This window comes from Patella vulgata, chromosome 6 (genome assembly GCF_932274485.2).
Source record: "Patella vulgata chromosome 6, xgPatVulg1.2, whole genome shotgun sequence".
Classification (NCBI taxonomy): Eukaryota; Metazoa; Mollusca; class Gastropoda; family Patellidae; genus Patella; species Patella vulgata.
The window spans coordinates 69,079,613-69,094,688 of record NC_065884.2 but is presented as its reverse complement, the minus strand read 5'-3'; the positions used below and the strand labels follow the sequence as shown (position 1 = coordinate 69,094,688).

Genomic DNA, 15,076 nt, shown 5'->3' with positions numbered 1-15,076 from the left:
TCTGATACAAATCAAACATATTTACGATGGAAATATAGCAGACAGCATAATCAAGTCTGACACTTTTTGTCAGATAAAACATAGACACGTCAAATTATATCGGATACATTTCTTTTCATCTGCCTTTCGGTGCCGATCCACTCCCTTGACATTTTAATCAAAAGAAAATTACACAGCAGTGATCAAATCAACATGAACAATAGAATTACACCCAAGATTCCATAAATAATTAACTTAACGAGCACTCGCCAACCTTCATTAAACGTTTCGCGAATAAATACAATCATATCCTGATTAACTTGTGCGATAAACAAACACGCATGTACGTGTGTTACCGTGGTGATTATACAAGAATCAATACTCCTGGGAATATCGCGACAAGACAAGACAATGGTACCAGAGAATCCAAACTAGATTATTTATACACATTTTCAACAGTAAATAATCAAATATTTCTAAAAAGTATCTTTAATGATAATTATCATAACAAAACAGAGAGAGAGAAATAGGTAATTAATAAAATATCTCTAAAAATAATAATCACAAATCCCATATGAACAACAAAACTATATACGGAAAACACCGGAAAACTACTGGAAAACACCAGAAAACTACCGGAAAACACCATGTTATACTGAATGCCGGAAAACACCATGTTATACTGAATACCAGAAAAACATTAAATACCGGAAAACACACTAAATACCAGAAAATACCCTAACCCGGAGACTGGCACCCTAAATAGGTAACCCAGAGTCTTGTCCTCTGTGTGCCTGGGTTAGGGTTAGGGTTAGTTTCCGGTTTATAGTATAGCCTTTCTCCGGGTTATCTATTTAGGGTGTTTTCAGTTATTTAGGGTGTTTTCCGGTATTTAGTGTTTTTTCAGTGTTTTCCGGTATTTAGTGTTTTTTCAGTGTTTTCCGGTATTCAGTATAACATGGTGTTTTCCGGTAGTTTTCCGTTGTTAGGACTTCGAATTCTGTCTTATGGTTTGGATTGTTCGTACTTGGTTTTATTTTATTTCTGATGTTTTCCGGTTGTTTTCCGGTATATAGTATAGCCCCATATGAAGCATCCAAGGAAAATGCATACGTTTTCCGATTGTTAGAGAGAGAGATGGGGTTTAACCTCCAGTCACTGACATAAACTAGGTAATTTTGGGACAAACATATGGTTCAATTTTATTTCAACAATTTGCTTGCACCTATGGGTCTTCAGCAGTGAAAGGAAACCGGAGGACCCAGAGAAAACCCATGAGGTTGGACAGGCGACCCACCTTATCACGTACAACCAGGGAATAGAAACCATGCAAGTTGACTCAATGACAGACCTTATGATACCATTCGGCCATCAACCGCCCCCGCTCCTCGTTCGCTGTGGGAAACCAAATGGTTGAACTAATAATACGTTCAATAACTTTATAATAATCAATTTTCTACAAGTAATTTAATGATGCTATTCATTTTTGTTTTATATGCAGTATTCAATAAACTAATTGACAATTAATGATTATTGCATTTTTATAGAAACATCATAAAAGAGACCAGCTGATTACCTTCAGGAAAATGATTTATTTCTCTGTCAAATTCTTAATTTAAAATCAAAACTATATAAGACGCCCACTCATGCAGCCCCGCCCGCGCCTACCTCCTGGTAATTAAGCCAGTAATGATTTGATGTATATCTGCACATGTACCGTTTGGTGTACCAATTAAAGGGACTATCCTGATTTGAACAGTGTCTCAAAAATAAAAGTCCGAGTACGTATGAAATTTAAGCGCTAAAATATAGAGGAATGGTGTATTTACCCTGTCTCAAAATTTCAACTCAAAATATTGAGTCGTTTCGACGTGAACGTTTAAATTGCTTATCCGGACACATAACCCTTTTAAGATTTCAGGTCAATTTTTTCGTTGGGTGACCTGATAATCGATTCCCATTCCTTTAGAGCTCTATTCATCGAATGACCCATGTGCTGTACTTGATAACGAAAGATTATTTTTATAAAATAAAAGTCTAGTTTTATCCAGACACCGCATATACAGCTTGGGACACCGGTCTCCATTTCCAGATGAAGACTGACAAGAAACACTACAAAATATTAGCCCGATAATTAATAATAAAAATGAACCACTTACCAAGTACTGCCAGCTTGAGTGTAGAATAGTTATGTAAATTAATGGCATCTTTCATCGACGGGTGAATAAGAGTCGAATAGCAATATTTACGATTGGCCATCTTGAACTCAGTGTTGTCAGCAATCCGTGTGTCTCGAGTACCCGTGGAGAAATGGTCAATAGTCCTGGTGACACTTGACTTAATTAATTTGAAGATTTAGTAGATCCCCCCCATTCTGTCTGGAACTCGTTGGAACTTGTCCTGATGTTATACTGCCAAGTAATTTCCTAAAAGTAGATAAAATATTAACATAATGAGACAGATTAATTTAACTTTCTGGTCCGTTTGGCTTGTTGGAGAGAGAGAGAGAGAGAGAGAGAGAGAGAGAGAGAGAGAGAGATTAACATACACTGAACACAAACTAGGTTATTTCGAGAATAACACATGGTCCAATTTTATTTCAATAATTCGCATTCGCGTAGGACCTGGAGAAAACCTATGAGGTTGGTCAGACGACCCTACTCCTTGTCACGTACAACTGGGGAATCAAAACCCTGCCAGTTGACTCAATGACAGACCTTATTTGTAGTATATAGATCGGAAGCTCTAAACCATTCAATATCTCAATCATCTTGATGCTCTAGAGAGTTGATTATACGCTTTTCATGTTAATAAATGTCTAAATAATAAACTATATATATAACATATGAAGCCAGAAAAAAGATCTCCAATACAGTGTGTAATATAAGGGATTTTTTGTGGTACAACAGCGTTTCTGCCAGTCCTTAGTCAAATTACAACTGTCAATGGTCTTTTAACGTGTTCTTGGGACCCATCTAAACACCGATACACTGATCCTTGCCAGAACCCTCCCCCACCCTCCCCATCACTGACAAGGGGGGGGAACTTTCGGAGTTAACAACAACTGTTAGTGAGCCAGCACCTTACTCACTGGGGGTTGGATGGCCAAATGATTTGCAGTGCGTGCTGTATCATAAAGCCTGTCATTGAGTCAACTGACGTGGTTTCGAATCCCCAGTTGTACGTGACAAGGAGTAGGGTCGCCTGTCCAACCTCGTGGGTTCTCTCCGGGTCCTCTGGTTTCCTCCCACTGCTAAAGACCCCTACGCACAAGCGAATTATTGAAATAAAATTAAACCATATGTTGGTCCCGAAATGACCTAGTTTTTTGTCGAGTGGATGTTAAACCCCATTTTTCTCTCGCACCTTACTCACTGAGCCATCAGTCAACTTCATAAAACAAGATCAACACAGTGCAGTCTATATCAGCTGTCTATTATAACAAACTGTATAAAAACACTGAGTCGTCATGTTTCCCTCTAGTCACATTAACCTATCAGTACTTATATATACATGTATCTCAACAGCCACAATTGTCAATAAAAACATTGGCAGCCACAGTTCCACAAATCCTTTATATATTCTTTATCCTCAACTTATATCCCAAGGTAAATGAAATGAAATGAAATGGGGTTTAACGTTCTACTATTCTGCTCCGAACTGGGCTAATGAAGACGAGCATATGCCATACAGTGTGTTATGAGGGAAATTTTGCCCGGACAGGGTCACTACGGCGTTCTCTTATATCGAATTCCAACTGTCAAGGGATCTTTTATGTTCACGCCAATGTGTACACGGGAAATCGATCTTTCATCCCATCCGAACGACTAGACAGCTGTCCTTGTCAGGCCCTCCATCCTGCATCACTGACAAGGGGGAACCACACCGGAAAATCTGGATGAACTTTCTCAGCCAATGCAGGGATCGAACACCCGACCTCCAGGCTAGCAAGCCAGCGTCTTACCCACTTAGCCACCATGACCCCCTATATCCCAGGGTACATTGCAGCAGTTTGTATTGCAACTTAAAAGTTGTTGAATGTAGCAGGGGGGGGGGGGGGTGATAGAGAGAAATGGAGTTTAACACCCACTTGACACAAACTAGATCATTTTGGGACTAACATATTGTTTAATTTTATTTCAATAGTTCGCTTGCTCGTTGGGGTCTTTAGCAGTGGGAGGAAACAGGAGGACCCGGAGAAAACCCACAAGGTTGGACAGACGATCCTAGTCCTTGTCATGTACAACCGGGGAATCGAAACCATGCCAATTGACTCAATGACAGACCTAATGATACAACACGCACGCGCTACCCATTCGTCCATCCAACACCCCAGTCACAACTTTGACATAAATCCTTCATTAATGAAAGTGTGATGTGTATTTTCTTCATTAAAATGAAATGAAAATAAGGTTTAATTTCCTACTGTTCTGCTTCGAGTGGTCTAATGAAGACGGGCGGTGTGCTACGACCTTTTTTTATATCGAATTCCAACTGCCAGGGGATCTTTTGCATGCATGCCAATCAGGTCCATAACTAGGGGGGCGCAGACGGGGGGCAAAGCCTCCACTCCCCTGCAAAAAGTTTCGCCTTCCCCCCTCCCCTGTGAAAAAATTGTCGACCATTAAAAAAATAGATATACATTGGACACCTGTTACCACTGTTTGTCGTGTATTTTGTACACGAGGAGCAGTCCATTTGCTGATTACACTATTTTGCTTGAATACACTATTTTGCCTATAACGTTTTTTAGGACTTCAAATTCTGTCTTATGGTTTGGATTGTTCGTACTTGGTTTTATTTTATTAATTATAGCACCCCTGTGAACACTTCCCGCGCTGATGCCAATGTGTACATGGGACCTTGGTGTATCATTCCATCCGAACAACTATACATTGTCCCTTGCTAGACCCTCTGTCCTGCACCACTGACAGGGGGGAACCATGCCTGAAGTGGAAAATCGCAATAAACTTTCTGGACATTCACTGGGATCAAACACTGGACGTCCAAGTTAATCAAATAAAGATTAAAAGAACAGTATAAATAAGAAGATAATGATATTAAAACTAGCGATATCCAAAAATATACATTGCTAACAAAACTATCTTTGGTTAATTCTAAATCTGCCTGTCACACAATTCTGTTGTGTTATATAATTGAATGCAAGAAGCATTAACAGTAGCTATAAACCAGTTTAATGGCTTCTAAATCATGATAAAATCCATCGTTACGCTTTTTAATCTTTTGTCTTTTTGTGAGTTTAAATCTGCTTTAAGAATATTTCCCAAGCTTGATTCCTTTTTTTAAAGCTTTTTTAATCTAAAAGAAATATGACGTCGGTTGTGTAATAATTCCTGAGTAAGACTTAAAACTAATGTTCAATCTGTTATGTTTTGTAAGGTTAAGATAAAGAGCTGGATGTTCTTGCTATAATAGTTTAAAAATAGAAAATGAAAAATGAATATGGGTATATTGAACATTTTAAATTTAATTGTAGCTAAGTTATGAGTGGTTGAAATTTTAACAAGATAGTCTCAATTGTCAAGTACTATGCTATGATAATAAACAAAGTCTCATTTAAAGATGTGGCAGAAATGAAATGAAATGGGGTTTAACGTCCTACTGTTTTGCTCTGAACTGGGCTAATGAAGACGGGCATATGCCATACAGTGCACTATGACCTACTCTTATATCAAATTCCACAGTAGTAACCAGTACTTAGAATAAGGCTATTTTTTATTTTCTGGATCTGTCAAGCCAGCAAGAGTGTTATTGTCCCTTTAAAAATGTTTTAAATGAAATGAAATGGGGTATAACGTCCTACAGTTCTGTTTGAACTGGGCTAAAGAAGACGAGCATACGCCATACAGTGTGCAATGTGGGAAATTTTGTCCGGGCAACGGCACTATGGCTTACCATTATATCAAATTGCCAAGGGATCTTTTATGTGCACGCTGATGTATACACAGGACCTCAGTTTTTCACCCCAACCGAACAACTTGACAGCTGTCCTTGTCAAGCTTTCTATCCAGCACCACTGACAAGGGAAAAACCATGTCGGAAAATACTGATGGACTTTCTCCTCCAATGCAAGGATCAAACATGTGACCTCCAGGCTACCGAGCCAGCGCTGTACCCACTTAGCCACTGTGGATCTCAAATATGTTTTAAAAGTCGAATGATATATACAAAACACATTAAATACACCACAGTAAATAAATATTAATTGAAAGCCTCTTGGTTGTCAGTTTTTTCTTCAAAACACTGTAGAATGACAGGTTATTGCGTAAATTCCACAGTTTCAGAGCTTGTGTAATAAAACATCCTTTGTCACATGTACATACTTTTCTTGACAGGGTTTTAATAAAATATGATCTGAGAATCCTACTCACTGAAAACATTTCTCAGCGTTCTGTTAAAGGTTCGAAACTAATATAAAATTCTAGAAAAACAATTCTCAGCGTTCAGTTCAAGGGACTATACTATATACCGGAAAACACCGGAAAACACCAGAAAACAACCGGAAAACACCGGAAAACTACCGGAAAACACCATGTTATACTGAATACCGGAAAAACACTAAATACTGGAAAACACACTAAATACCGGAAACCACCCTAAGGGCTATACTATAAACCGGAAACTAACCCTAACCCTAACCCTAACCCAGGCACACAGAGGACCAGGCTCCCAGTTACCTATTTAGGGTGCCAGTCTCCGGGTTACCTATTTAGTGTGTTTTTCCAGTATTTAGTGTGTTTTCCGGTATTTAGTGTTTTTCCGGTATTCAGAATAAAATGGTGTTTTCTGGTTGTTTTCCGGTATATAGTATTGCCGCAGTTCGAGGTTCTAAACTAATATAAAATTCTAGAAAAACAATTCTGCGTGTTCAGTTAAAGCTTCTAAACAAATCAATCTGATTAAGATACAGATCCTATTTCGTCTCGTCTTTTTATAGTTCAAAATTTTGTTTTATTTGTCTTTACTACACTAGGATCTGGAAGAGTTGTTATTTTACTGGCCTTCTGGTTAATAAAGTGAGGGATTAGCCAATGAAGCGGTCTGTTACAGTGACTTCTTGGGCACGGAAATGTGGGTAAACCACTAGAAACATCAACGTTGATCGATTAATCAATGTCTGACATCATAGGGTCAAAAGCCACTCGTACGACCTCTGATGCGACCTTCCACTACAACTGGTCAGATCTTCATGTAGTGTGGGCCATCGAGTGTATAAAAAAATGAAACGAAATATAGATCTGTATTATAATCAGATTGTAGATGAATATAAAATTCAAGGAAACCAATTCTTTAAAGGCTCAATACCACTCTTGTTGTAACTGAATAATATGTCCCAATCTTTAATCTGGTCAACAAATTGTACTATTTTACAATATTCCAATTAATTGATGATATAAATTTCATCTTAACACACCTAATATAAAAAATTGGAAAAATTCAACTAAATGATTTGAAAAGCCTGACATAAAGCTTTTCAAATGTGACTTGGATTTAAAAGGACACTAACACATCTAGTACTTAGAATAAGGCTATTTTTTATTTTCTGGAGCTGTCAAGCCAGCAAGAGTGTTATTGTCCCTTTAAGATGAACTTCTACTAATTGAATATAATTCTAAGGTCTCTCATTGAGTCAACTGGCGTAGTTTCGATTCTCCGGTTGTATGTGACAAGGAGTAGGGTCGCCTGTCCAACCTTGTGGGTTTTCTCTGGGTACTCCAATTTCCTCCCACTGCTAAAGACCCCTATGCACAAGCAAATTAGTGAAATAAAATTGAACAATACGTTAGTCCCAAAATGACCTAGTTTGTGTCGAGTGGGTGTTAAACTCCCTTTGTCTGTCTCTCTTATAGTTGCCTCGAGAAAACTGGTTGATCAAGACTATAACATGTCTGCTTACTCCTAAACAAAACATGCTAAATAATTGAAACAAATTTGTTTCTCTATTCAATTGACTTCTTTTTGTTTGCGCTCACATCAAGGTCAGAGTAAAAAGGCTTTTATGAGAGTGGTCGGCCATACAAATCGGGAGGAATGGTTTGATTGATTTAACAGAGGGAATCAATACTAATAAGATTGTCATGTCGTGTAATTGTTCTTCTTACAAATTCATGGAATATCTAGAAAGGCTAATCACACAGTAATTTGCTTAATTGTCATACTTGGGTATTATTCTTTTGGGGGTAGCAGACAGCAGTAGATGATACCTCTTTACTTACATGGGAGCCACGGTGGTTAAGTGGGTAAGACGCGGGCTCGCTAGCCTGGAAGTGTGTTTGATCCCTGCATTGGCCGAGAAAGTTCATCAGGATTTTACGACGTGGTTTCCCCTTGTCAGATGTCTAGTCGTTCAGATGGGACCAAAAAACGAGGTCTCATGTATACATTGGCGTGCACATAAAAGATCCCTTGACAGTTGGAATTCGATATGGGACTAGGCCATAGTGCCACTGCCTGGGCAAAATTTCCCTCATAGCAAACTGTATGACGTATGCCCGTCTTCAGTAGCCCAGTTGGAGCAGAATAGTAGGACGTCATGGGGGATTGGTTGGCCGAATGGTTAGTGCGTGCATGTTGTATCAAAAGGTCTGTCATTGAGTCAACTGGTGTGGTTTCAATTCCCAGGTGGTACGTGACAAGGAGTAGGGTCGCCTGTCCAACCTCGTGGGTTTTCTCCGGGTCCTATGGTTTCCTCCCACCTAGTTTGTGTCAAGTGGAAGTTATACCCATTTCTCTCTCATATTGGGTAAGCCCACCATCATTAGCCTGTAAGGTGCAGAGAGAGAGAGAGAAATGGGGTTTAACGTCCACTTGACACAAACTATGATACAGCGCGCGTGCTAACCATTCGGCCACCCAACTACCCTGTAAGGTGCAGAGAAGTAAGAAATTATTTCCGTGAACACCTGAGGTCCCTTTCTGAATTATATATAAGGTTCACACAGCCAACAATTTATTAAACACCCTGAATATTGACCCAATCTCATCATAGTACAAACTCATTATTGACCCAATCTGACCACAGAACAAACTCATGTTGTTATCATCACCGCAAAATAAGAATAATAATTGTGTTTGTTGCCGTGTCTAACAACTAGTAGGAGTCTTGACATTTCTCACCAGACAGATTAGACACTCTGGTACAGTGTAAAACAGGGGTTATTCATAATTAAATAAACACAGTTAATGTTAGTAGTCTCTCTCTCTCTCTCTCTCTCTCTCTCTCTCTCTCCAGGCCCGTAGCTAGTGGAGGGGAGGGGTGTGAATCGGCGTCTACAACAGGTGCCCTTTCCAATGGACACAATATGAAGCCAATGACCAACGCCCCCATGACAAGATTGGCTGCCCCGCCCCCTGGTAAATATTGCCGCCCCCAATGGGTGCCAAAGATGCCCTCTCTATTGGACACAATACGAAGTCAACGACCAACGTCCCCATGACAAGATTGGCTGCCCCCACACCCCCGGAAAATATTGCCGCCCCCTATGGGTGCCAAAGGTGCCCTTTCTATTGGACACAATATGAAGCCAATGACCAATGTCCCCATTGCAAGATTGGCTCCCCCCCCCCCCCCCCCGGGAAAATTTTGCCAAAGGTCCCCTTTCTATTGGACACAATATGAAGCCAACAACCAACGACCACAAGACGAGATTGGCAGGGCGCCCAACCAATGTCACTTGGTTTTATGGATGCCTCGGCAATCATGTAGTTATATACGAGGCGCCCCGCAAATGGTGAGGCATCCATAAAACCAAGTGACATTGGTTGGGCGCCCCATTGGTTGGACGCCCCGCCAAATAATGAAGCGCCCAAAACGGCATGATTGGTGGGCCGCCCATGACAAAGTCACTCCCTACTTCTCTCTCTGACATTGTATCAAGTAGCCTGGTGTTATCTGAGTTGTCCCTGCCCCAACTGTGTTTTTGTGTTGTTCAGGGGATGTTAACTTCACAAACACATACATGGTTTATCTTAGTAGTCTCTCACTCAGTCATTCCCTTTTTCTGTCTCTGTCTCTCCCTATTTCTATGCTTCTGATGTCTGACACAGACTTAATGTTTTTAATTATATTTATAATAGGAAATGTCTGACAGAAAAATCAGAACGTTTCACAGGAGTTCATTAGTGTCTAACATTTTGTCGGGTATTTCCAGGTCTGTAAGATTGTAAACAAAATAATATTAAACGAATTTTCTCGTCTTTTGGGGGGGGGGGGAGATGGCCGAATGGTTAGCATGTGCGCGCTGTATGATAAAGTCTGTCATTGAGTCAACTGGCGTGGTTTCGATTCCCCCGTTGTACATGACAAGGAGTAGGGTCGCCTATCCAACCTTGTGGGTTTTCTCCGGGTTCTCCGGTTTCCTCCCACTGCTAAAGACCCCTACGCGCAAGTGAATTATGGAAATAAAATTGAACCATATGTTAGTCTCTAAATGACCTAGTTTGTGTCAAGTGGATGTTAAACCCCATTTCTCTCTCTCTCGTCTATTGTTGAGATAGAGGTATTTTAACTTTCAGTTTTACCAAGTTTTTGTTAAAAGCAAATTATTTTCAAGTTTATCAAATCCTTGGGGAGAGTCATTAGGCCTGTTTTAAGGAGATATTTCACTTGTAAATTGTTCTACACCAACTAGGTCATTTTGGGACTAACATATGATTCAATTTTATTTCAATAATTTGCTTGCGCGTAGGAGTCTTTAGCAGTGGGAGGAAAACATAGGATGTTGGACAGGCGACCCTACTCCTTGTCACATACAACCGGGGAATCGAAACCACGCCAGTTGGCTCAATGACAGGCCTTATGATACAGCACACACGCTCTAATCATTCGGCCATCCACTCCCCCTCCTTGGGGGGTCCTTAAGCCTGTTTTAAGGAGATATTTCACAGAGCATCTAATGGAATAAATATAAACTATTCATTTCGTAACACCCAGCCCTATCATATAAAACACTCTTCTTGTTGTCACAACCCAGCCCTGTCCATTTAAAGGAGTTTGAGACAATTTCAATCAATATTGATGTTGATATCTTGCCGTGAAACTATAGGATCCTAATATCCAATATTTAAGACACAATTAACATTTTATAATCAGTACACGAGTCGTGTACCAATTTGTAATGCACATATAAAAACACATCCTACAATACAATATGGAAGTAATTAGTAAAGACTGATTCACAAATGACAAAATAATAATTTAAAAAGCGTGTAGAATGCACTTATATAAGCAGGCGTAAACAACTGCCGTTCATTTGAACTGTCCACAAATTTCACCGAATATAATTGATTAGAAATTACAATATTTTGTTTAAAATTAAATAATTACTTTACATACATTCATGCTTTTAGAACCATTTTTCTACAATTCAAGCTTCGAAAAAATAGAGCCATATGACCTTTAAACATACATTATGCAAGAGCTAAATCTGCCTATTGCAGGTCTTTCTTTAGGCCTGAAATGTTATATAAACTATTAATTAGACATTTACTAACAAAACAAAACCATAATCGACTCTCGATGGCATCGGATTCTCGAGATTTTAACTAGATTAAAACGGTTTGCCATTTAAGAATTTAATTTAAAAATGGGTAAGCGAGGCTAAGTCCCGATTATACCAGTGCCCTGGTTACCACTGTGCACACATCTTGTCAAAACTACAAACAATGATAACTTGGCTGAGAATGAGGTAATTTGAATGAAATTCTCAATATTTTCTTTTTTCATCATCTATTTTTCAATTATTATAGCAAGAATGACCAACTCTTTATTAAACTCTTAACTAATATATCTTTAAGTACATTCTAGTGTGGTTTATAGCCAAGGAACATTTGATATTTAACAAGCTCATCTTAAACTACATATTGTGACCCCTTTTATACTGTCCCATGGCGCGGAAACGTAGGTGGTTTAACACATTTAATTTAATTTTTCCTCCAGCACTTTAGCAGAGTCTTCTAATATTTTTATATCCAACAAGCAAAAAATGGTTTATTTGTCAAATGTCGGACAGAATTTTTAAAAGATTCCCTACATGTTGGACAGAAATAAAGAGAGAAATGGGATTTAACGTCCACTTGACACAAACTAGGTCATTTTGGGACTAACATATGGTTCAATTATATTTCCATTATTTGCTTGCGAGGTTGGACAGGCGACCCTATTCCTTGTCACGTTCAACCGGGCAATCGAAACCATGCCAACTGACTCAATGACAGACCGTATGATACATGATACAGCGTGCACGTCTATTCTTACAACTGTCAAATTCCAACTGTCAAGGGGGGTTGGATGGTCAAATGGTTAGCACGTGCGTGTTGTATCATAAGGCCTGTCATTGAGTCAACTAGCGTGGTTTCGAATCACTGGTTGTACGTGACAAGGAGTAGAGTCGCCTGTCCAACCTCGTAGGTTTTCTCTGGGTCCTCCGGTTTCCTCCCACTGCTAAAGACCCCTACGCGCAAGCAAATTATTAAAATAAAATTAAACAATGTCTTAGTACCAAAATGATCTAGTTTGTGTCGAGTGGATGTTAAACCCCATTTCTCTCTCTCCCTCCCTCCCTCTCTCTCTCTCCAACTGTCAAGAACTTGTAGGCGTATAAAAATCAATCATCATTCAACTTAAAAATGCAACATTCGTTTTGTTTTTTTTTTTATCAAAAAACTGTTCTTTTTTTTTATCTGTTAACATCTCAAATTTACTCTTGCAGATATAACTTTCACAAGATCCTCATTAACGTTTCAATATATCTTTTTTTCCGAAATTCCTGAAATCAGTTAAGTAATCAGCTAAGTGATTAAAAGGCAGCAGACGCGGAGACTTATCGCTTAATTAGATTCAAAGTCAAGTAAAGAAATTTCCAATGAAAGGTTATCTAGGCCTACAATCAGGAATAATGATCGAACTTAAGGATGGTTCCATTAGGTAAAAAAATTGAGATTTATTAATCTATTAATGAGTTTGATTGGTTCAAGATATTAATGACTTCAATTAAGCCAAACCGATTTTATTTTTAGTTTTACACACAGAGAGAGAAAGAGAGAGAGAGAGAGAGAGAGAGTTTAATCTGTTCAAGACAAACTAGGTCATTTTGGGACTAACATATGGTTTAATTTGAGAGAGAGAGGGAGATAGGGAGAGAGAGATGGGGTTTAATGTCCACTCAAGACAAACTAGGCCATTTCGGGACTAACATATGGTTTAATTTTATTTCAATAAATTGCTTGCACGTAGATGGCTTTAGCAGTGGGGGGAAAACGGAGGACCCGAAGAAAACAGACAGATAGAGAGATAGAGAAAGAAAGAAATTAAGTTTTCCGCTGTTTCCAGTGTTTTCCGGTATATAGTATAGCCCTGTGTTCTGAAGGACAATTTGCCTTGACATCGTGGCTACGGCCTACTTTTAATTCAAACAGTTAAGGGTTCTTTTACGTGCACACCCACGTGAATAATGAGACCTGTTTTTTTCCTCCCATCTGAACAACTAGACAGTGTCCTTGTCAGGAGCTTCGTCTTACACTATTGCCAAGGGATCTTTTACGTTCACACCCCGGGGGGTTGGATGGCCGAATGGTTAGCACGAGCGCGCTGTATCATGAGGCCTGTCATTGAGTCAACTGGCGTGGTTTCGAATCCCCGGTTGTACGTGACAAGGAGTAGGGTTGCCTGTCCAACCTTGTGGGTTTTCACCGGGTCCTCCGGTTTCCTTTCACTGCTGAAGACCCATAGGTGCAAGCAAATTTTTGAAATAAAATTGAACCATATGTTAGTTCCAAAATGACCTAGTTTGTGTCGAGTGGACGTTAAACCCCATCTCTCTCTCTCTCACACCTGTATGTACACAGAACCTTGGTTTTTCCGCCCATCCGAACAACTAGACACTCTCCTTGTCAGGCGCTTCGTCTTAAACTACTGACAACGGGAAACAAGGTAGGAAAACCCTGCTGAACTTTCTCGGCCAACACCGGAATTGAACCCCAGACCCCCTCGTCAGTGTTTGACTCATCAAACAAATGCATATTCGCCTTACCTGAAGGACAGAAACTTTAAATTATTATGGCCTTAGTAAAACACGATCATGGGACAAGACAATCTGTATATAATTGGGTATAATCATCAGGTGAAGAAATTAGACCTTACAGACGATATATCGACAGGTAATATCGACAATTAATTCTTATCAAATTGATTTGATCTTTTTTCTCATCAACCTGTAAATTATAAATTACCATCTTCATCTCTTTTCCATGCTACAGGTATTTTTCTAAAAAAATATTATCTGCAGTAAATCTGTTTGAAGTTGTTTTGTTTGGTTTTGTTTTATTATTCTTTTTTATGAAACCGTAACATAAAGCATATACATCCATTGTTTAACGATAAAAATAATTCTAGTTTTTCCAGACAGATCCTGATAGTGACAAAAATGATAAATGTCACTTGGAAAGTGGATTAATACTTTAAGAACTTTACAGGAAATGAAACAAGATAATAAAACAGAAGATCAGAAGGTAGATTTGTAAAATAATTTAGCAATAAAAATTGAATTGAACACAAAGGTTGCACATGGTTATTAGCTAAGAAATGAATGGGGTTTAATGTCCTACTGTTCAGACTGGGCTAATGAAGACGGGCATACACCATACAGTGTGCTTTGAGGGAAATTTTTGCCCGAGCAGCAGCACTATAGCCTACTCTTATATCGAATTCCAACTGCCAAGGGATCTTTTATTTGAACGTCGATGGGGCACGGGACCTCAGGTTTTTTGTCAGGCCCTCTGTCCTGCACCGCGGCACCATGATAAAAAGGAATCATGTACTGTATGATAAAAAGGGTTCACATAATGTATGATAAAATGGGATCATGTATGATAAAAAGGGATCATGTAGGATAAAAAGGGATCCCGTAATGTATGATAAAATGGGATCATGTATGATAAAAAAGGGATCATGTATGATAAAAAAGGGATCATGATATGTATGATAAAAAGGAATCACATACTGTATGAGACTGTTAAATGTAAATAATGATAACATAACATAACATAACATAACATAATATAATCAAGCCTGGAATAA

The 15,076-nt window shown here is 39.0% G+C and overlaps 1 protein-coding gene across 1 annotated transcript in view; it reads right to left on the bottom strand.

Annotated features, from left to right (window-relative positions):
* Positions 1-15,076, bottom strand: part of LOC126824038 (uncharacterized) — a 183,324-nt gene that overhangs the window by 151,633 nt on the left and 16,615 nt on the right. The window contains exon 2 of the mRNA XM_050553188.2: positions 2,139-2,405. Coding sequence (XP_050409145.1) covers positions 2,139-2,238 — 100 coding nt within the window. The 5' untranslated portion in view covers positions 2,239-2,405. The remainder of the gene's footprint in view (positions 1-2,138; positions 2,406-15,076) is intronic.